Source organism: Schistocerca nitens, chromosome 4 (genome assembly GCF_023898315.1).
Source record: "Schistocerca nitens isolate TAMUIC-IGC-003100 chromosome 4, iqSchNite1.1, whole genome shotgun sequence".
Classification (NCBI taxonomy): Eukaryota; Metazoa; Arthropoda; class Insecta; order Orthoptera; family Acrididae; genus Schistocerca; species Schistocerca nitens.
The window spans coordinates 661,226,028-661,251,422 of record NC_064617.1 but is presented as its reverse complement, the minus strand read 5'-3'; the positions used below and the strand labels follow the sequence as shown (position 1 = coordinate 661,251,422).

Genomic DNA, 25,395 nt, shown 5'->3' with positions numbered 1-25,395 from the left:
GCTGCTTTTCTTCGTGCTTGCCGAACCCTACCTTGCCCAGCAAGGTCATCGGATCTCTTCCCTATTGAGAATATTTGGAGCATTTTGGGCACAGTCCTCCAACGAATTTGGGGTTTTACGATCTAACGCTCCTGCTGAACGAAATTTGGCACGATGTCTCACAGAAGGACATCCAACGAGGCTTTCAATCAATTACAAGCCGAGTAACTGCTTGCGTCAGAGTCAGAGGTGGACCAACGCGTTATTGACTTGCTCCATTTGTGAAGCTCTTGCTCTTGAATAAATCATCCAATTTTTTCTGAAATTGTAATCATTGCTTTCTCTGCACAAATACATCGCATCTATCGATTTCCGTCCCATTTGGACAATCCCTTCATGGTGTATTTTTCTCCTTTTTTCTTAGACTGTATTATTTCTGAACTACATTAATTTGCACGTGGGCAAATTGTTTGTGCAAATGCCCGTAACAGGAAAACGTGATACCAAAACCATAAAACCTGGACTATGGAGAAATTGGCGAATGTCATTTGGGTGTTTCATACAGTTTCCAATTTCTGGCTGAATTTACGTCCAGGTGTGAAACATGGTTCAGTGATGATTTGGGCAGCCATATTGTGGTTTTCGATGGGCCTCATGTTTGCTCTGCAAGGACATATTACTGCCAAGGATTATGTGACCATTTTGGCTGATCAGGTCAGTTCCATGGTACAATGCATGTTCAGTGGTGATGCTGTTTTCCAAGACGGCAGAGCCCCTGTCCATACAGTTCGCATCATCCAGGTCTGGTTTTGTGAGCACGAGGGTGTATTTTCGCATATTCCCTGACCATCACAGCCCCATATCTCAGTATTAATGAGCATTTGTTGTACACTTTGGAGAGAAGGCTGCGTGATCACTTTCGTCATCATTACCTGCACTTGCCGCAACTTTGCGGGAAGAGTGGTACAAGATTACCTCGAAAACCATAAAGGACCATTATTAATCCATTCCGAGACGACAGGAAGCTGTTTTGAATGCTAACGGGTTTCCTACTCTCTATTAGGCACTGTAATGTGTTGTGTTTTGGAGTTTCCACATTTCCATCCAACCTCTGTACCATACCTAGTTAATAAATGTACTCTTCCATGTACACGCTGCATGATGTGGTAGAGAGTACTGCCACTATCATTATCAATTCCCCCATTTCCCTTCTCATTTCCGAATAGACGTGGGAAGAGCTATTGTTTATAAACCTCTGCAAAAGCTCTAATTTCTTTGATCTTCATGTCGTGGTCTGTTGCGAGACATGTGTGGGAGGAAGTATATGTTGTCCAGTTCTTCCTGCAACGAAAGCTCTCGGAATTTCACTAACAATCCTCTCCCTGATACGCAAAGCCTTTCCTTATTTTGTGATCTGTCAAAGGCATTTGACTGTGTAAATCACAATATCCTTTTAAGTAAATTAGAGTATTATAATGTAACAGGAAATGCTGCAAAATGGTTCAAATCTTATATCTCTGGCAGGGAACAAAGGGTGTTATTAGGAAAGAGACATGTATCAAGCTATCAGGCATCATCGAACTGGGAAATGATTACATGTGGGGTCCCACAAGGTTCCATTTTGGGGCCCTTACTTTTTCTTGTGTATATCAATGACCTTTCATCAGTAACATTACCAGATGCCAAGTTCGTGTTGTTTGCCAATGATACAAACATTGCAATAAATAGCAAATCAAGCATAGTCTTAGAAAGATCAGCTAATAAAATATTTGTGGACATTAATCACTGGTTCCTAGCCAATTCTCTGTCACTAAACTTTGAAAAAACACACTACATGCAGTTCAGAACTTGTAAGGGGTGTCCCACGAGTATACGTCTAACATACGATGACAAGAAGATAGAAGAATTGGACAGTGTTAAATTCTTGGGATTACAGCTTGATAATAAATTCAACTGGGAGGAGCACACCACAGAACTGCTGAAGCGTCTTAACAAATCTCTGTTTGCAATGTGAATTTTGTCAGACATAGGGGATATAAAAATGAAAAAGCTGGCATACTATGCTTACTTTCATTCCACAATGTCATATGGGATTATTTTTTGGGGTAATTCATCAAGCCAAGCTAAAGTTTTCCGGGCACAAAAACGTGCAGTGAGAGTTATATGTGGTGTGAACTCAAGAACATCCTGCAGAAGCCTGTTTAGGGAACTAGGGATACTAACTACTGCTCCCAATATATTTATTCCTTAATGAAATTTGTCATTAAAAATATATCACTTTTTCAAACCAACAGCTCAATTCGTGGAATCAATACTAGAAATAAGAATAATCTTCACAAGGATTTAAAGTCACTTAGTCTTGTACAAAAAGGTGTGCATTATTCAGGAACACACATTTTCAATAACTTGCCAGCAGCCATAAAAAGCTTAACAACCAATGAAATTCAGTTTAAGAGAAGCCTAAAGGATTTATTGGTGGCCAACTCCTCCTACTCCATTGATGAATTTCTCAGTAAAACCAACTGATTTGTGTATATATATAAAGTACAATATAACTTCTGCGCAATTTCAGTGCAGTAATGTGTTCATTGTAAATATGTGTGTGTGTGTGTGTGTGTGTGTGTGTGTGTGTGTGTGTTTGTGTGTGTGTGTGTGTGTGTGTGTGTGTGTGTGTGTGTGTGTAAGTACAATCTAACTTCTGCACCATTTCAGTGCAGTAATGTGTTCAGTGTAAATAAGTATTCTAGTAGTTGTATTACATGTTTATTAACTTATAAATAAATACAAAACATTTTTATTTTAAATTCAGTGCATTAGTATTTGTAAAATGACTCTCATATAGTGTTCATTAAAAATGACGATCATTCCACTTGGGAGCTGTGGAATGGTACATTAGCTTATTTGTTTTTAGTTGCAAATATTTGTCATGTATTGTTGTTTTTCTGACATGTTCCACATCCTGTAGGACCTCCTCACTACGGATCAATTGGAATGAAAGTAAATCTAATCTAATCTAATCTAATCTGTAGCGTCTGAAACTGGAGTTTGTTAAGCATCTCCTTTCCTGGATGACAAACACTGTTTCGTCAGTGAGGTCGTCTGTGATTTCTCTGAAACATTGCTGCAATACGAGGATACCCATATAATCACTATGAAAGAGTCCGAACCATGACGAAAATTGGTATTTTTCACAGCTGTAGAGCACTGCAGTGTCACATGCCAAAAGCCAACCAAACGCGAGGCGAACCCAGTGCTTTCGTAGTAGCACCCTCAAACTTATATGTACAGAGACACTTAAAAGATTATATTAAACAATCTGTGCCGATATGTCTGATCCCATTAACATTTCGTATATTTCACCCAAGACAGATGAATATACTGCTTGTTAACAAAAATGCGGCAACGTGTTGGAATCATCAGCTATGGCGACGGCAAACACAACCATCACACAAATAACGATATAAACTGAAGACTGATATGCTCATGACATTGAGAAAGAAGGGAAAAAGAAAGTTAATTTTAAATGCCACTTGTAATAGTAGTCAGTCCTTCTTAATGTCCAGGCAGGGAAACAGAAACATATTTGTGGGTATTTCAATCAGAGCTATAATTAATAGTTACTCTTCCCAGAAGAGTCACTGATGCTGCGTTGACCATTGATGTTACTCTGTATGCATTTAATAGGGGAGACCTCAACCCAACAAATAGGGCACATAATGTGTTTTGTGGTGGAAGCATCTGCAGTCTAAGTAATACGTGATAAGGCATTATATTAGTGACATATGGAGCCAGAACTAGTTTGATGTTGCCAAGCAATGCCGTCTTACTTACAACTCACTCATCACGCCACTCCAAAAATTATGTACAATGTTAGTGGTCCTCTCCCGTGGTTACAAACATCGTTAAAATTCAGTACAATATAACTAAAGTGTTTCTGATAGTCTGACTTGTCACCAAATAGAATGTCATGGTTTTTGAGGATGATGATCATGATTTTAAGTAAAGGGCGCTCAACATCATGATCATCACCGCCCCGACAAAATGTCAGGAACGAAAGTTGACCCCACATGTGGAGCAGTTTATAATGCATTAAGGTCTGCCTCCCTTCCCCATCAATTTAGGGATGATGCCTGACAGCTCACAAAATTTCACCACTCTTATAACACTGCAATCAGTAACAGTGAGTATGGTGGGTGGATCTCCATCGAGACTGACTGGTGCCTGATATCAGTATATACTGATAAACACATTGTCAAAATGTGCTGAACCAAAAGTGGCACACCACATACCTCAAAAAGTGGAGAAAATAATGAAAAAATATTAGGGGCCAAGCTTACATTGTGGGGACTGACCCATGAAACCAAACCACACCAGGTAAACACCAGCAAAAATATATATACTAAGATGGTATCTGTTCTTTCGGACATGTCCGAATGAACAGATACCATCTTAGTATATGTATAGTTAAGACTCACCGGCCACTTGACCATCTTCTTCTTCTGTGCGAATGCACAAACAGTGCCCGAACTCTTACGGGAATTGGCAACGCGCTGCGAGTAATGAGTATAATGGGCAGGAGCACTACGAATGTAGTGCAGGACAATACATTGGGAATGTGGGTTTCGCGGGAGGTGTGCCAGAGATAAATCATTGAAGTCATGCTATCCTCTGTGTCCTTGGTGGCTCAGATGGATAGAGCGTCTGCCATGTAAGCAGGAGATCCCGGGTTCGGGTCCCGGTTGGGGCACACATTTTCATCTGTACCCGTTGACGTATGTCGACGCCTGTAAGCAGCTAAGGGTGTTCATTTCATTGTAACCAGCAAAAATGTTTTGACACAACAAAATGAATAAAGTTCACAATCATATATCAATAAGTTCAATCACATGTAAAGAATAATTATATGAAGCATCTAGCCTCAATCAACAGTTACATGCTCTCCTTGAGTACACACACACACACACACACACACACACACACACACACACACAGTTGCCACAACCGGTACACAAAACTGAGTTAAGCATGAGTTTGTCCACAACTCAGGTTCCAATGAGATACAATGTTGCAGTACTCAGGATAAATACAGGTAATCAGTGTCATAAATAGCTTTGAATGATGACATAATCAAGTAGCTTGAGGACCAAAATAAGTGTATGAAATCAGAAATGTATACATCTTTTTATACTGTTTACACCCATAAATGTCTTCCACGCTATTTCCTAATTGTTCAACAAACTAACCTATGTACATAGAGACCTAGAAGATTCATTTACAATTGATAAAAAAATACATGCTGATTTAAAGTTACATAATGAATTGGGAAGTTAATCCCCTACTAGAAAAAACATACTTTTTGTGTGGAATAACACTATCCATGCCTGTGGTGATTTTTCTAAACAAATAGTTCCATGAATTCTTCACAGTAGTTGACAGATGTTTAAGTACATTACCCAGCACCTATGATCTGTTGTAATTTGACTGGACCAGCAAGGATACAGCCATACAGCAGTGTGGGGGCGGATCCACTCTCATCTTTCCATTTCCTCCCTAGAATTTTCATCACACACTTCAACAAATAGCTTACTTCCTATGAATTTGCAAACATAGTGTATATTTTCTTCCATACTAGGGATCATTATGCATTCATGTTCAAAGGACTTGTCTTCTATACTAAAAGTTAACAGTACTTGAGATTTTACCAATTTGCTTTGCTTACCTGTAGCTCCTCTTATCTCTATACCTACAATGGGCATTTCACAAAATTCTTACTATACTTGATCTTGTCTCTTAACTGTTCAGATATACCACAAATTTGGCTACCTGTGCCAATCAGACAATTACCTTCCCACTAATCAATTTTAATCTTAATGTAAGGACAACCAGAATCTGCATCAACTTCTCTGTTTTTAGCAATTTCATGCAAAAGATCACTTTCAGTTTCATCAAATGCTACATCCACACTGTCTTCACTAGGTTTTATCAACTTTACTGGTATCTTAACATTACTTTGGTTACTCATCTTGTCAGGTAAAGATTGGACATGATGAATGGGTTCTATGGCACAACTGACATCACTTGCTACAGAAGGAACACAAAACACGTTACTGTCAAAATTACACTAACTGCTTAGATCTTCTTTTACTCCATTCCATCAATTTGGATACAAATTCTGGCTAACCGTAGTGAACTTATTCCAAAATGCACATTTATCTATGGCATCATCAACCTGTTCCCAAACAAACTTCAGTAAGTGTTCACCTTTATTCTCTAGGCTCACAGATAACTCACCTTTACTGTTTTGATCATTACTCTGCATGACATTAATGAAAAACTGTTTTAAATGATCTGGTATTCCATGACTCTCACTTACAATACCATATACATCACTTGCCTGCTTCATTCACAAATAACTCTGAGCCTTCATTGTTCTTAAATTCCACAAATACCTGATACTCATCATCATATTCCTCCAAAATTACCTCATCAACATCACTAGTAATACAAGTTTCATCTCCATCAAAGTCACTTACCTCACCTACATTCGTTTGCAATAAGCCACCAGTCTCAGACTTACCAACCTCAGTTATTTCACAGCTCTCATTCACATCTACATCAAAAATATCACCTGGTTCAGATCCAATACAGTCATCACCTGATTTACATACACCAATAACACTGTTTTCTAAGAAATCATTAGTACATACCACATCAAAATTCTCACTACACTCACATCCTGGTTTGTGATTAGCATCTATATCACCATAATTAAATATAGTATCCTGAAACTTTTGATCAAAACATAAATGAGAAATCTGATATTCCTTCTGTTCCATTTCAGATACATATGCCATATCATGAACACTGTTATTATTGTCTAATTGCAAGTGTAACTTGGGGGTCCGGTGCTTCTTGTATTTCCTCGACCCAAAATTGTGGATCTTCACTGAGGCAAACTGCCATTTCCTGGGTAGCTACTTCCATGATTGTTTCTTCTATTACAATTTCCATGGTTATCCCTATTATTCCTATCTTGCTGATGTTCAAAATTTCTCTCTCTATTGACACTTTGATCCTGATAGAAGTTACCATTATCTCTGTTTCTGTGATTACTCCTGTTGTGATTTCTATCATTCCAATTATTATGGTACCGTAAACACTTCTTTCTATTGCGCTATCCAGGCTGCCGATATATATCATAAAAATTGTTCAAGACAGTTGTTAGATCTGTGTATTAAACCCCACTGCAACCTTTCTGGTAATCTCCTTTTAAGTGCATCAATCAAGGTCTGCATCTACATGATTACTCTACTATTTGCAATAAAGTGCCTGGCAAAGGGTTCAATGAACCACCTTGAAGGTGTCTCTCTACTGTTCCACTCTTGAACAGCGTGCGGAAAAAATGAGCACTTAAATTATTCTCTGTGAGCCCTGATTTCTCTTATTTTATTGTGATGATTCTATGTAGCTGTGTGACTTATCGCGCAATTGAAATTTCGTCATTTCGTCAAATTGTTTCTGAAGGCATGTTAAATTTTTAAGGTGGTTCTTACAATACTCTTTCAAAGTACCATCTCTATTCCTATAATTAGGACCATTGAAAAATTCACTTTTGATTCTCTCATGTTCAGCTTCGAACCAAAATTCATTTAAAAACTTTCTCAAAACTGTGATATTTTTCCCACTGACTTAAATTACCCATGGAAGAGCTTTGCCTTCAAGAAATCTTTTAAGAAATTTAGTTTTATGGTTGTCATTCATGCCTGACACAAAACTATGTCTACAGTGGTGCAGAAAATCCACTGGACATAAATTGTCTGATGGAGAACTTTTGATAGGAGTGTTGGACCATGTAATACCATTGTTTGCACACATACTTTTGAGAATGCAATTTTCCTAAACTACTGAATTTTTTTTATCTAAAACAATTACATTAGTTTGCATACTGTTTTCTACATTTAAATTTTTTTGGTTTAAACTGGTGATGTTTAGTTCCATTTTTCTGCTATGGCCTTCTGCTCAACTCTGACATCATCAACATTTTTTGATTGTCTCACTGTCTCAGCTATCAACTCATTTTCCAAAACAATAAATCTATTTTCCAAAACATCAACTTTTTCATTCACACTTTTTAACCCCTCTGAAAAACCATTTTTTATTTCTGAAACTTGATTACTAAGTTGGTCTACTTGATCTTACACTTTGTCTATTTACTATCGTTATCTGTCTTCGTTTCCACTATTTTTGCAAAAATTAACTGCAAAATATCAGTTTTTCCTGTTTCTTTGCTGACTACAATTTCACTCAGTTCAGAAAAGTCCTGACTGGATCCTACAGCTTACCCTTCTGCCTCACTCCTACCCTTATCCCTATGCATTTTGTTAACAAGCACACGAGTCCACAAACAAATTAACTTCACAAATAGTTTGTACTTATCTTCCCTTTTTATGTCCCTGCTTGTAGTTGCAAAGTTGTCTTTCATTCTATCCTGTCGGTCATTGTTGGTAGTTCATCATCACTGTTGATATGATTTGCTTGTTGGGCATCCCTCAGTTTTCTATCCTTGTCATTAGAAATTCATTCATACATAAATTGTAAATGCAATAAAGTACTTTCTTCCTACAACAGACAAAACTTCATTATTAATCAACTGATCCTGGACAGTGCCACTACTTGTAATCTACCTCTCCCTGTTTTGTTGTTGTCTCTACTATTTTTGATGGTAAAGTCTTTTTAAAAAATATGAGAGGAGGAAGATTTACAATAATTTTTTTACTTATCTTCTTTTCTCATAGTTGGCTCCAGTTCTTCATGGCTATGGGTCTGATTCTTGAAGCTGAAATTTTCACATTTTAGATTCTCATGTCCCAACTGACATAAATAAATTTGATGAATGCTTGTGCAGATTTTTTATGTTTATTTGCTTCACAATTTACTATATCACATTGTGTTTTGAATTTTCACATTAACAAAGCCAAAAGTATGTTGTTCTTCCAGAATACAAAAACACATCTGATCACATCAGAGGCATGCCCACTACTACTTCCCCACTCTGCAGTAATAAGAAAATTTTCTTGACAAATTAATTTCTATTAATTTAGAAATGAATCCAGAAATAAACATTAGAAACGGTACCAGATTGTTAATTAATGATAGAAATTTTAAGTGTGCCAAATGTTTTGCAATTTGAAATGTTTCTAAAAAAAATTATTTTAACTGTACGTACAGAGCTAGTATATGTTGATTGTAAAACGAAAGTAAATTAATTCAATTTCATAGTTTTTAACGTGAAAAATAATATATTGTGTATACAATTATACAAAATTTTTCAGATAAACAGTTGATATAATACTGATCTGTCCAAAATTTGAAAATTAGTTCTGGTTTTGACTACTTCTGTTAAGGAAAAGTAAAAACAGTGTCCCTTTACAGAGGTCACTGGATCTCTCTCCAACTGATAATGTTTGGAGCATCACGGCAAGGCCCTCCAACCAGTTCTGGATTTTGATGATCTAACACACCAGGTGGATAGAATTTGGTACAATAGCCCTCAGGAGAGAAGGCAGCATCAGATAGCAGCTCAGCATCCCTGACAATGAGTTCCTGCAAAGCAGGGCATCCACAGCTGATGGCAATTACTGTGTGATTTTCCAGGTCCAATACACACCACAGAAACAGAAATCTCAGTTCCAGCAGCCCAGTGGCCCTAAAAGCCAGAGCAGCTGTGCCAAGCAGTGCTTATACAGTGATTGACATCATAAATTCCTACAAGTTCTTCATGTTTCCCAGGGTAGTAAATGCCTCCTTCACTTCATCACAGACTATGTGTCAATGTTGGCACAGACTGCCAGCAATGGAAGGACACACCTTTTTCCAGCCATTGCTTTTCATGTGGATGGGCTTAGTGTGTTCCTCTTGGCATTCAGAAAGTACCTTAGATCCTCCGTATTGACATACATACACCCAAATTCAGTCTTGGCTTGTTGTGAGCATCTATAACTCAAAGGTCACAGCACAGGAGGTCACCACATATGATGCTTTACATCGGGATATGCTACCAGCTACAGCACACAGAGGTGTTCTAGATGTGACAATGCCTCGGAAAACTTATCATAATTCAAGAGTTCATTTGATATATTCAACATCTGTATTGTGGAGCATTTCTTAACCAAGTTATTTAGCACCTCACAGCTGAGTTTCTGGATGGCATGCAGGTGCAGGTCTGAGGTTCTCTGGGATTTGTTGTAGAGCGTGTGGAAGATCCAGGGTCTGGCGTTGTGTCACATGCAAACTTTATGCTATTTTGGGGCTTCACAGAAGGTCTGTATTGCTTCCTGGTTGGTTGTGCCAGAACTGATAAGGTATTCCTTGTCACCACATAACTCCTAATTTTGGACAGTCTTCTTCAAAGATAAAATACTTTCTGTAACCAATCTGCTAGCTGTCTGAAACACTTGTGAGAGAAGATCTTTATCAATGTCTCATCACATAAATCATCAATGCTCAGGCACCAGGGGCCTGTGTCATGTGCTGTGCCACCAACCACATCAGAAACTTCACTTTATGGTTGCTGGGGGTTCTAGTTAATTGCAGCCACATCTGACTGGGAATGCGTGTTGTTATCATTTTCTGGAGATGAAGTGGCAGTGAATGGAGAAGCTTCAGAGAATGCACTGCTCCAACACACTGTGATGTCTTTGCCTGCCATGTGGCATCAGCCACTGTGCACAGATTGTGACATCATTTTGGTGTAAAGTCTGCTCTCTGACTGTTGTGGGTTGGCAGGTACTGCAGAAAGGGTTGTCAGGTGGATGTCTGTCAGAAATACTTGCAGTCACACACACAGCGTAACAGTTCTGCTTGATCCTCACTCCCCCAAAGATTTTTTTGAATAACAAGCTTATGATGTCCTGCCAAGCACTGTACAGTATGCCACACTGCTGCTTCCTCCAATGAAATAAACTCCAAGTTAGTGATACTTGTGGTAGACAAATTCTTTGTGACTGTTTTTAAGTTGTTTCGGTTTATTGTAATATAATGAAATTAGGTCATCCATTGGCCTGGATAAAAACTTGACCTCTGTTTCAAGCAATGGAGAGAAAAGTGTGGGAAACATTTTAAAGATTTATGGGCTATTATTGATCATTTTCCTTGTCTGCCTTCAGTATTCACCTTCCATTAAAATTTATTGCATTCCACACCAAAATTTATTTTGTTTTAAAGGCCTTCGTGTTAGGGAGAGAGATCATTTTCTAATCTCTTCCCATCACTCCTCCAGTCTCAATTTCAATGGTCATCTGTCTTCAGGTCTATCCACTAAGTGAGGTGACACTTTTGTTCAGGTATTATTTTATTCATGTTGCAGAGAACCTTGATTAAAATTCATTTGGGAATTCAATTAAAAAACCTTGTGAATTCTTCAAATTACATAACTGAATATTCCATCAGCACTTGATAGAATACATTAATATTCAGTAGGAAACAATTCCTAACACTCTGCAAAATTGTATTTGTTTGGCCATGTTCCAGCTTGCTGATGATGTGAAAAATTATGAATTATGTGTAAAATGTTGCAGAACAGGAGGAAGTATTTCCCAGTTAATATTATTTATCTTTAAATTATCTAACCTAAATGCTAGAATGCTTTCTTAGCTAGGGAAGACATCTGACCTCTTTCCCCAGTCCTCCTTCAGCTAAGCCAATGCTTTGTTGTCATTGATGTGTTAAACTGTGACCTTCTCTCTGCTTCAGTCCCATCTTATTATGAAATGAGTCCAGCGCAGAGTGTGTCCACAAGTTATTTTGGAAAAGCTTCCAACATTCTGAAGAGAACTGGTTTTTTTTTTTTTTTTTTGGTAGAACAAGTGCCACCTCCTTCTCACAGCCTGGCAGGCTGCATCCTTGATTTGTGGTCACCGATTGTTGTAGGTATTGTGGGAGTCATACTCTAATACTATGGTGTACTTGGAGTAACAATGAGAAAATAAAACAAGCAACATAAAAAAGCAAATCAGTGTACACAAAACAACTGAGAATAGCTACTGCAATTTAATGTTAATAAGAAATCACCATAACTGTGTCAATACATGTTTATTATGTCACACCCAGTTTTGTTCAAAAGAGCATCATCAGCTTACCTGCAGTTTAACAAACAAACAAACAAAAATTAGGATAGAAGCTATAGTAACTTACATACATAAGTGGTTTGCAACACACACTGCGAACAGCCTTCATAACAAATCACCACAATGTTATGTTGGCATCATTACTTAAAAAATCTAGTTATCTTACATAATGATAAAGACAAATTCTATAACAAGACAACCATATACATACTCAGTCAATGGCATGATAGAAGCACAGTAAGTAGTGAGTGCAGCCAACTTGGCATGTTGTGTACAATAGACTGTCCACATAGGGCCACTCCACAAGAGATGTGCACACATAAACATACTGGTTGGCATATGTTGAGTATGACTTATCAACTGTGGAATTCATAAACATTACAAATGAAGACAGTAACCTTAATCTCAGGATTGACAATAAAGTGTAAAAGAAGCCACATAGTTATTCAAACCATTTGCAAAAATGCAATAAACAAAAGAAGAATATAACACAATAAGTCAGAATATAACACAATAAGTCAGTCACTTACTGTATCATCTGTCTAATGATACAACTGTGTGTAAGAATTGACATTTGTTTCTCTTTATGGTGTAAGATTGTTTTGTCTCCTTCTGTTTGTATACATTTTTGCAAATCATTTGAACAACTGTGATTAAGATTATTGTCTTTCTTTGTAATGATTTTGATGGATTATACTTGTATGTTTATGAGTGTATTTCTCTCATGAAGTGGCCCTGTTTGGACAGTTTAATGTATAGACTGTACACTAGCCTGTAGACAGCATGCTAAGCTGGCTGCACTCACTACTCACCATGCTTCTGCCAGGACATTGACATAGTGTTTATATAGTAGTCATGTCCACACTTTGCCTTTACCATTATATAACTACACTTCCAAGTATTGGAACCACACTTTAGGGATTTGTTATGAAGACTGTTGGCAGTGTGGGTTGCATGTCATCTATATGCATAAGTTAATATGGCTTTCATCCTAATTGTTGTTTTGTCCAACTGCAGATAGTCTGATGATGGATGATCATCCAAATGAGATGGGTCATGATATAATAAATATGTATCAGTTGAGCTGTGGTGGTTTCTTATTGATATTAACAAGAGCAAGCTTTGGAGTTGAAGATTATCTAGCTACTACAATTGCTTGGTGATATTGGAAGTGCCATAAACAACATATTAAAGGCATGACTTATACTGATATCTTAACCAACCATATTTAAAAATACACCCCTACCTATGTAAAACTGCTATGATAAAGTGTCCACACAATATCTGTTAACAGTAATTCAATACTGTCACTCACCTGTTTTAACCTATGTTTTGTATCTAGACTAAGAAGTATGAGTACATTTACCTCATATTGCCAACCACTTGTTTCAGGTAGCCATCACAATACAGGTATTTCACCATTTGATGTGTGCTCTCCTCCTTGGACTGGTATTCTTCAGACGGGCCAATGACGGCAGCCTTATGTTTGAGCATTTGAAATTCTGTGTAGCAGTTATTCTTTTCCACACTTATACATGGTGTATGGTGCAAGCTATAATATGTAAGTATAAACTGATATTTTAGGTTACTTCATTGTTATTATTTTTCTTGCAGATCTCATTAGTAAGTTGTTATTCAAAGTTTCACTTTACACACTTTGCAAGTATGTAATGGGAAAGCCACATTTAAATCTGTATAGAAGGACACAGTGTGTCCAGGTGATATGGCAGTTTGTGATGAAAAGCCAATAAGAAGTGAGATCTGAAAACACAAGAAGTTTATAATGACAGAAAGAACAGTTACAGCTTAAGGAAAACAAAATTTGTGCAAATGAGACTAACATGACAAAAACAAAGAAATGGGTTGAAGGAAAAATGCTAAGAAATGGAGAGAGAATGAAAGAGGACAAATATAAATGATAGTGAAGAACAAGAAGTATGAGTAAAATAAGTAGCTATAACAATAATCAATGTGTGTTCACGTGTTGGTGGGTGGCAGAAAAAGAATATTTTTCTCTATCTGCTCTAGGTTCCATCCAGTAGGCCTATAATGTTCAGGCAGTATCCAGACGGCATGGTATTGTGTGACACACCATGTTCTGCAGTAGGTTTCAATGATTCCCAGTAATGACTCATACAAGTGATGGGATCAATTAGGAGGTGGCGAGATGATGCATAGGACATTTACATATGTAATTTGCAAAGCACCGTGAAATTTATAGCAGAGGGTACTTACCACTGTACCAGTAAAGAGTTTCTTCCCATTCCATTTGCATGCTGAGTGCGAGGTGAATGATTGCTTAAATACCTATGTGCATATTGTAATTAGTCTAATCTTGTCTTTAGTGTGCCTGTGTGAGTGTTAGGGGGCTGGTATATTCCTAGATTATCCAATTAATACTTTCTTGGAATTTCGTAAGCTGGCTGCCATTTATCTTCTAGCATCTACAAACTCAGGATTTTCATCATTTCCATGATGCTCTTCCACGAATCAGACAAACCATTCACACTGTCTTTTTCCATATATGCTCAGAATTCCCTTTAGTCCGGTTTATGACCACAGTATCTGGCTACTGAGGCCGGACTGTGAACAAGAATGCATGATGGGAGAGGGGACGGTAAAATGCTGCTTGGAAAATATAGGGATGAGTTAGTGAGAGTGTGAGGGCAGTTAGGATCAGTTGGGAGGTTAGACAGAGAGCACGGGGGTGGGGAGAAGGTGAGCAGGGGGGGGGGGGGGGGGCAGGTGGAAGAAGGGGTGCAGGGGGCGGGGGTAGCAGAAAGAAGAGAAGGAGAAAGACTGAGGGTGTGTTGGTGGAATAGAGGGCTGTGTATTGCTGGAAAGGGAACAGGGAAGGGGCTAGAAGGGTAAGGACAATGCCTAATGAAGGTTAAGGCCAGGAGGGTTACAGGAATGTGGGATGTACTGCAGGGAGAGTTCCCACCTGTGCAGTTCAGAAAGATGGTGTTTGTGGAAAGGATCCAGATGACACAAGCTAATTAGGAGTTATTGAAATGAAGAACATCATGTCGGGTGATGTGCTCAGCAACAGAGTGGTCCAGCTGTTTCTTGGTCGCAGATTGTCAGTGGCCATTCATGTATCAGACAGCTTGTTGGTTGTCATTCGCACTTAGAATGCAGCACAGTGGTTGCAGCTTAGTTTGTACATCACATGACTGGTTTCACAGGTAGCCTGCCTTTGATGAGACAGGTGATGCTTGTGACTGGACTGGAATAAGTGGTGGTGGGAGTACGTATGGGACAGGTCTTGTTTGCATCCAGGACTATTAGAGGAAATGTGCGATGAGGCAAGGGATTGGGAGTAGGGGTTGTGTAGGAATGGACAAGGATATTGTGTAGTTTTGGTGGGCAGCAGAATACCAACATGGGAGGGGTGGGAAGGATAGTGGGTATGGCATTCCTCATTTCAGGACATGACAAGAGGTAGTAAAAATCTGGGATAAGTCACATGAATGTTCTGTAAGCAATATAATTTATGAACTGACCCCATTTTCCCAGCATCCTATCAATGAATCAAAATATGGCACCTGTTATATTTATCATTGGACATATGGAATCATTCCAGTTCATACACCACAAATTGTTACAAACAGGTGTTTTTATGAGTTAACTGATTCCAGCTGTGTCTCTTTGTTAATGCAGTCAAAGACTATTACATTTTTACATTTTGATAAGTGCAAATATTCAAATTTCTGTGAATTTAAAAGTTGCCTATTTTTGCATGTCACTGACTTTTTTTGGAGTCTTATAAAGGCAATCATAGCATAGATATTAACCATATGTGAAAAATATGAGTTGAATCTAGGTGTAGAAGATGATTATTCATTGCACAGCACTTACAGTATGTTCTCAACCTCTCCTCTCCAAATAAACCTTTTCCAGTCACTGTAGTATCTTGGAGTAACAAGATCATTGGTGCTTATAAGCAGTTAACTTCCTTCTCCTATGATTTGCCAATGTAAAGTTGATCTTTTTCAGTTTCTTATCACTAATTATATCAGCAACACCATTAACAAGACCTTCATCAAATCAAGAGTCAACTTTGTATTAATGGTAGCTAATCAGAAAGTTCAATAAGATTCAAATATGGATATCGATGATATATGATGGAACAGACTACAGTTGGGAATGTCTGATATACAAACAGCTGAAAACATGATAACCACTGATTTCAAACCAATAAATAAGCGGAGACAGATATGAACCCAAGCAGACCAACAGGAACTTTAGACCACAATATGTAACTACCAAGTTGCTGGTTTGAACTATGAAATAAGATGTTGTCAACCATTAACAACACCAGGCTCAACCAAAGTACATGTGCTAATATGCTTCACCAATACAGTTGATTGTATTAACAACTTATATGTCTGCCTTTGAACTTTATGGTAGTTTTGTTATTATTATTATCATCATCAATTGTTACTTACATTATTGTTATGTTTTACATGCATTTTAATGTCCTACATCTTGTACATGTTATGCTTTTAATTAATGGGACACATTTTATTCCATGTGCCATATGATAAAGAAATGGTGTTTAAATGAGAAACTAATATAAAGCCAAAGTTGTTGTGAGCCAAAATCTGTAAAACCAATTAGCAAGTCCATGAATTTACCTGTTTAATGACGCGACTTCATTCAGCTGTCAGGTATTTGAAGAATTATGCATCTGTCATCTGCTGTATAATTTATTCTTTATTTTCTACCAGTTTCAGTTGCAGCTTATGTACAGCTTTTCTTCTTCCTGTGAAGATGGTCACTATAGTTGACACCAACAGAAAATAAGGAATAAATCACACAGCTGATGCAAACATTCTATTCCCTAAACTCCATAAATGTAAGCAGGAATTAAGCACTGGGCTATTGTACAGGTACAAGGATGTTGTGTTACTGGAGTCAGCATTCAGTACACTATAGTGAGTGTTGGTGAGATGTGGCCAAGTAGTTACCACCTATCTGTCAGAGCACATGTCCATCTGACTCACATACCATGTCTCACACACATATGTTGATGAAAGACTTCAACTCTGGTACCAATTATGTATCTAACTTGTCATCATAGTCATATCTGATTCATATTATTCTAACCTACAATCATGTCTACTACAATGATGCATAGTGTTTCCCATTATATATCCTTATATGCATAACTTAAAGTTGCGTGGTTACCAAGAGATCTTAAGCCACATTGTGTATTTCATTGTATATTGACATAATAGGTAATTCAGCTGACATTTTTAGTACATCTTAGTTCTTATACATGCTGTTTGTATTTTAACAGTTCCCATTGAGGCAAAGCTAGTGATGAAGGAGCACTTAAATGGCTGGTACAGTCTTCACCCCTACTATATGGCACTTCAACTAATTAGTTTACCGTCTGTGGTAAGACAAAGTTTTTGTTTCATTTAAATGTATTCTATAATAAAAACATTGCATATTTCAACTAAGTTTAATAGAATAAAAAATTAAGCAGTCAGCCATTCATCTGCAGATGACTGATCAGTGGGGCATAACACATGTGATCTTGTAAGTGTCTATGTATCACCTATCAGTCATCTGCAGGTGAGCAATTACTTTTCCCAATATTTGTTTGTGGTTTCCATGCTTTAATTACAATTGCCATGATACATAATAAGACATTAAAGTACTTGTAAATAACACTATTTCATGTAGTAATATTGAAGAGCATGTAATCAACATGTTAAATATCTATTCAGATGGTTTCCTTTTTCACTTTCTCTTTCCTTGTTTTCATTATGTCTGTACTTAAATTTAATAGATCTTACTTGATTTCCAGCCACAGTATGCATTCAGTACTTTAAACTTACTAAGAAAAAATGAAGCTGATCATACAGCTATAAAAATGGAAAATCCAGGAAGGAATAACAACAAAATGTAGATTGCTACTCACCACAAAGAGGAAGAGTAGTAGAGAAGGGAAAAGGATTATGCAGAAGCATTGGTGAGATAGAATGTGTGTGTGCTATCCCACAAACACACTTGCATAGTCCTTTCTACTTCTCTCTTCTCTCTTCTCCCAACCCCCCCCCCCCCCACCCCTCCAATACACCCACCCACCAGTACAGTCTCCCAATGCTGCACCTAGAATCCCTAACCTGTCCCCACCACATCCCTGCATGTTCTCACAGATAGCACTAGCATATACTCCCAACACCCTGCTATATTTGCTCTTCCCTGGCCCACATCTCTTCTGAACCCCCATTATCCACCCCAGCAAACATTGGTGCTCACCCCATATGCAGTTGTAATTGGGCATAGAGATGACAGTTGTCATGAGAGCGTGAGTTGTGTTCAGTGAATGTTTGTGTTTCCCACATCTGATGAAGGACTTAGTCCTACAGCTGAATACTGATAGCATCCTTTTCATTGTACCTGTCTGTAAGTCAATGCCTACTCTATGTGGTGAGTAGCAATTTATCCTTTCATAATGTTGTTATACAGCTATAAGGTGTCTCTTTAGCTATTTATAGCTAAATTTTCCAACTCTTAACTTCTGGTGGTGAGCACTGAGTGTGATCCAAGTTTTTTAACCATAGCAATAACAGTGATATATACATCATGAAACAAATATGTGATAGTGTAAACACAAAACTTGACTCAGCAACAATTGTAGATTGTGGTGGTGAAGATTACAGGTAGATATTACTGCAGAAACATAAAAGTCAAAGTAAGGAACTACATAAGTTGAAGCAGAGATACTTGATAAACTAGAACAACATAAAAAATATTATTATTTGAGTAAATTCATTTTTCAGTACGTTAATACATATACAGAAGACTGTTGTAAAAACTGGAAAGAAAAGAGTCAAAGCATTTGACATACAGTGTTACTGAAGGATGTTGGAAATTAAGCGGGTTGATGAGTAGGACAAGAGGAGTACCCAGTAGAATCAGTGAAAGATAGAATATGTGGAAAACACTATCTACAACAAGGGACAGGATAATAATGCATCTGTTATGACATCACAGAATGGTACTACAAGGTCCAATAGAGGAAGACAGAGATTGGATTATCCAGATCAAATTACAGATGATACTAGTTGAAAGTGCAAGTCTGAGATGAAGAGATCAAATGAGAAGCTAGTTACATTATAATCAGTTTCAGCTGTTCCTTGCAACCATCTTCAGGTCAAATTCACAGCACTAATAAGCTGATGATACTGAGACTATGCATTGTCATACTCTTGTAAGAAGCATTTTTTGATTACATAGTTTGTGTGGTGTCACTGCCAGACACCCAACTTGCTAGGTGGTAGCCTTTAAATCGGCTGCGGTCTGTTAGTATACGTTGGACCCGCGTGTCGCCACTATGAGTGATTGCAGACTGAGCGCCGCCACGCGGCAGGTCAAGTCGAGAGACTCCCTAGCACTTGCCCCAGTTGTACAGCCGACATTGCTAGCGATGGTTCACTGCCTACATACGCTCTCATTTGCAGAGACGACAGTTTAGCATAGCCTTCAGCTACATCATTTGCTACAACCTAGTAAGGTGCCATATTCAGTAATTAGAATGAATTCTGAACAGACAATATTGTGAATCATGCACCGTCAAGAGCAATGTTCATCATTAATGGATTAAAGTTAAGTATCAAATGAATTATGTCCACTTTCTGAATTCTAATTCCTTGTCATGTTCCAGACCTCACGTCAGTATAGTTCTTCCCTCCTCACGCCAGCCTGTGTGAGCAAAAGCGCATGCATTTCGGCCTCCTTTAGTAACACGGTGTTGGCTCTTCTGCCAACACAACAGTTTGGTATTAATTTTTCATTTAATTTATTTATTTATACCCCATTTCACATGGCTTCTAAGTTTCCACCTAAATATATATTTATTAGGTGTATTTGCAGTCTTTACTATTGTAGTATTATTTTTTAACATTTTGCTTCACATTTAAATTATATTGGACCCCACACTCAGTAGCACTGTTTCCACATCATTTGTTCATATCAGATAAATTGACAACTGAATCTTTCACCTAAATAACGCTGTACCTAACAAAAGGTAAATTTTAGAGGAGACGGAACAACTGATGCCTACCTATTTTGGCTTTCTTGATACAGGCAGTATATATGAGGTAAAATGCCAGTCTGCATATTTTTAGCAACAATTATTATTCCATTTCTTACATAACTTTGAAAGAATATGATTATTTTAATTTTCTTGGATGAAAAACTTTGTATCTGTGCAGTTAAAACATTGTACTGCTGAAACACATAGAGGTTTCAGTGTTATTCATTACAGAAATAGAAATCTAATTTTCAGAAAATACAGCAAAACAGGTCAAAACACACAATATTTTACAAACTGTGACATAGTCTCAAATAAAAATAGTAATCCAGGATATATAGAATTTTTCTTTAATTGAAGTCTATGATCACAAAGATTGGTGTCAGACTATAGATGTTGGCCCTCAGTGACCACATTCAGATCTGTTCAAAACCTGGTAGGATATTATATTTTAAACAGATAATAAGATTGTCACTATGGATTGAAAGTGATCATATGATGACAATTTTTGTGATTGTAGATATGAATTACAGAAATAAATTATATATATAATGTCTTTTGGAATAAAAATTTGTACAAGCAGCAGTAGAAGATACTGTAAAATTTAACACCATCACTGTTGCAATTGTGCTAAACATGTACTTCAGCATTATGTTTTCAGTCCTCAATCAATCAATCAGTCAATAGGTTTTTCCAGACAGATATACAAATCCACTATTCACTTGCGAATAATTTGAAATTCATAACTGCAATAGCAGTTATATTTTCTCATAATTTAACAAAAGCAACCAGTCTAGCTCACAAATTATGTTTATTTTTTGGTAACCAGCTTCAGTCATAGAGAGATAATCTTCAGACAAATATAAAAGTGTTAAATTAATGAAGTAGGCCAGGAAAAGTTCAGTTATTCACCTTATAAGCATTAAGTAAGCATCAGAGCTATAAAATAAAATTACAGGATGTATATACCCATTGGTGATGCCTGGAGGCATTGCACATGCTAGGAGGTACCTGTTAGCTAGTACCACTGTGTTAGCACATATAAGGGCTCTGCATATCAGCTCCATGTGACGCCAATAGGTGTATACATCTTGCACTTTTATTTTGTAATTGTGTTGCTTCCTTAACACTATACAATTTGTCCCAAGAGGATGGCCAATATTCAAGGACATAATAGAAACAACCATTTGAAGCAAAAAAAGTCCAGTAAACATGGACTCTAAAATGTATACTGAAAGAGCACTTCTTCATCTTCACCTTTAATATTGTGAAAAAAATCTCTTTTACTGCAAGCTGTTTGCTTCCCATATTTTGGGAGGAAGCAGTATAGGCCAAAACAAGAAAAAATGTCTAGTAAAGATGGACTCTAAAATGCATACCTTACGAGCTATGAGTACTTATATAGTGGAAGAGAAGTGTTTCACAGTAGCTAAGATGAACAAGTGCTCATAGCTCTGAGGTATGTACTTTAGAGCCTATGTTTACTGAATATTGTTTTCTTGTTTTGGTCAATACTGCAACCTCTCAAAATATGGAAAGTAAAGAGCTTACATTAGAAGAGATTTGTTTCATAGTTCGTTGATGATAAAGTGCTCACAGCTCTTAATGTATGCGGTTAAAGGCCATGTTTGCTAGACTTTTTGCTTACATTGATTGTTCCTGTCATGTTCCTGAATACCGACCATTCCTCCTTTCCTCCTGGCACGCCATGTATAAGATGAATAGTTGTACTATTCCTGGCCTACTTTGTTAATTTCATACATGCTGGCCTGAAGATGGACTTCCTATGACTGAAACTGGTTACCCAATAAATGAACATCATTTGTGACCTGAACTGATTGTTTTTGTTAAATTCACTTGACAGTTGCTTACAGAAATACTGTTTTTCAGCTAGGATGTGCTGGTACATATCATATAAGTTTTTCTTCTTGGCCCTTTTGATTGGCAAAAGTTTACTGTAGAAGATAGTGAAAAGTGAAATGTTAGAGAGGGAAGATTTCCTTTCCCTGTACCTCTCGGCTTCTTTGCAATGCTTTGAAAAATCCATAGCTGCATGATGTTATGACTTTATTATCCCCTTTGAGAACCAGAGTCATCAGAAAAAAATTGTAGACAGACATACTCAGTTGTTCTGAATGAGTATCTTTGGCATTGGCCCTGACTGGAATACAATCATCTGGGTGATACATACAAAATGACTTTTTTTCCTCCCTATAAGAACAAAATTTCTATTATAAGGGAGGACACTATGCACTGTATGTAACAAGGAATTTCAGGTGAACAGCAGTGAAATGTTCACAGATAATCAGATTTTGAAAAAAGATAATCATTTGCCAGTTGTTGTGCACAGTGTAATGGTCAAATCAGATTAACAGTATCCAAACTTCACCATCAGCAGCTGAAGCAAAATGTGTTAGAAGATATTTCAGAATGAATGAAGATGTCCCTCCTGAACTTCTCTTCAGATGTCTTTCATACCAAAGACACATGAAGCAGTGTTGCTCCCAGTATTAGGTATTGCCAGGTAGTATCAAGAGTACTACTGTTGATGAATTACAGAAGAATGATTCATCTGTAGACAGAATGTGTACCTGCTGAAGATTGATGAACAAAGTCACAAAATTACCTATGATGTTGCAGTGCCTGTGTTATTCTCAATTATGATGCAAAGTACCTTCAGACATGCATGCATGTCTGAAGGAACAGGCAGTATGTATGTCTGAAGGTACAGGTACTGTGGCAACTACAGCCATTATGAAATACATATTTGCAATTATGAATATAAACAACCATCAGCTGTATAATGGAATGATGACAATGGAAATTTGTGCCAGACTGGGACTCAAACCCAGATTTCTTTCTTATCATGAGCAGTCACCTTACTATTTGGCTATCCAAGCATGACTCATGACCAGACCCATACTTCCAAATGTCATTAACATGCATGCATGTCCAAAGCAAGTTTGCATTGTAACTCATAACAACACAGGCACTGCAATATCATATTTATCCATCAACACTGGGCAAGCAACTTTTAAGTAAAATGTCTCCCCTGTAAGGGAAAATACATAATGGATGTATGAGTATAGATTGCAGACACATAGTTAATGACATATGGAAGTTTGGGTCTGGCTGTAGTTCATTCTCGGATAGCCATATGGTAAGGAGACCAGTCGCTTTAAGCAAGAAATCTGGATTCGAGTCCCGGTCTGGCACAAATTTACATTGTTGTCATTCCATTATATAACTGATGGTTGTCCATTTTCATAATTGTGAATACATTTGATGTACAATATTACCTGTGGTTTCACTTTTTCCCATATGTATCAGTGACAAGTATTTTCTTTGCTGCTTCACCTCTGATATGGTGATATTCCTGTTTCAGCTTTTTTAATTCCGTCTGCAAAATGTACATTAACCATCTGCATAAAAAGTTTGTCCTTATATCAATACACATCTGACCTTGGTACATCTAATTTTAATTTCAAATTGCCTCTCAAAATATCTGTGCACATATTTTCAATGCTATTTACTCCAGGGTACTTCTCCCGAAAAAGGAGGTATTTTTTACGCTTGCTTACAACTTAAAAAGTAGCACATTACTTTTCTTGTCTTGGAATGATTCAGTATATTTCTTCAACAAGCCTTTGTCATGATACCAGGTGCTGTGAGGCATTTTGGAATACTTTCCTCTTTTGTATTCTATGGGCAAAATGCTCTTTAATTTGTCAATCTATGAAGTGTAATGTGCAAAAAATTATGCAGTGTTTCTTAACAAAACCTTTCCAATATCTAATGGCAAATTATTATACTGGTAAGTTATCAATAGTGCTGAGACATAGTTTATTCCATTTGTCTCTTCATAACAGCTATCTCAATGCACTGGAAAGACAAAAATTGTATCTGCTTGTCATAAACAAGAGTGTAAAATCTCCAGAAGAGTTACATGTTATCATTGGCCAATACATCTTCACATGAAAACTGACAGTAGAGAATTCCTTCCTAGAAAATAATGAAATTTCATTACTGCACTAATATTTTGAACTTCTGTCACATTCAAATGAAAATCACATTAAAAATTGAGAGATTATTCAAAACATCCCAGTTTTGACTAAGTATTGCACTACTATATTGAAACTTATAAAATACTTAACACATACAACTTTTCAGCTATATGTATTATGATTTTTTTTTATCATTATGGATAGCAGTTATAGCATTGTTCGACTCACCCCATCAGGTGGCAATTTTCCAGGAAGACAATCATTTCTCCTCGATATATGAGGGCATCCACTAGATCTGAGTGCCTTGTGTTTATTGTCCTTCAACTCACAGCTGTTAATTTTACACATTACTATATTATTTCAATCATTACCCACAATGCCTTTGCCTATGACTTAGTTCTCCGCAGCAAAGAATTTTGTAGTTCGATGATGGTAACAAAAACAATACTGGGTGCAAACATTTAAACCAGCAGATGCTTACTGCCAGATACAACACTATTCCAACTCTAACTCCCTTTTGAAAAAAGTGTTGACTGCAACATTTTTCAGGCAAACAATTCAGTTGTTCTATAACATCTACGTACATGCTACATAATTTGCTTCTGCTTAAAACTAAAAACCCAGTCTGAAATTTCCTTTCCTTGCCTTGTCACTTTCTGCAGCTCTTTCGTGACATGCTCCAGAATGTGTTGCCAAATATATTATTATCTTGGTGGTAACATGTGGTTGCCCACTTGCAGTTCCAATCTTTAAGGTATAACAACACATGGTATCAGTATCATGAGGTCATATTGCTGCGCATTTCAGATGAGGGTGGCTGCAATGGATAATTGTTACTATTTAATAAACAATTTTATTTTGTCAGCCTTAGAATTCATTGCACTCACGAATTGGAAAACATAACAACTAAGTTTTTCTCACAAACATATAGGGCAGTTTAAAATATTTCACACTGTTATTTTGACTAGAGTATGATTTATTTCTCTGATGAGATGTAATGGAGGTGCCAGCTTCAGCAACTGCCATGTTCCAGGTTCCAGTAAGAAAACAGTGTATATTCCCAACAATGGTTCAGTTCTGAATTTTGAGATATTGTTATTTATTTATTTATGTAAAGTAGGAATAATTACTATTTTATAGAATATCATAATAGCTGTAGTAACAGATTTCTTAATGCAGTTGACTATGAGTAGTACTAACAGTTTTCAGGCCACTGTAAGGTAATATTTGTAAG

General features: G+C 37.2%; 1 protein-coding gene across 1 annotated transcript in view; it reads left to right on the top strand.

Annotated features, from left to right (window-relative positions):
• The window catches only part of LOC126251674 (ATP-binding cassette sub-family G member 1), an 862,342-nt gene that overhangs the window by 816,953 nt on the left and 19,994 nt on the right, over positions 1 to 25,395 (top strand). Inside the window, exons 11-12 of the mRNA XM_049952253.1 lie at positions 13,497 to 13,665; positions 17,410 to 17,510. Coding sequence (XP_049808210.1) covers positions 13,497 to 13,665; positions 17,410 to 17,510 — 270 coding nt within the window. The remainder of the gene's footprint in view (positions 1 to 13,496; positions 13,666 to 17,409; positions 17,511 to 25,395) is intronic.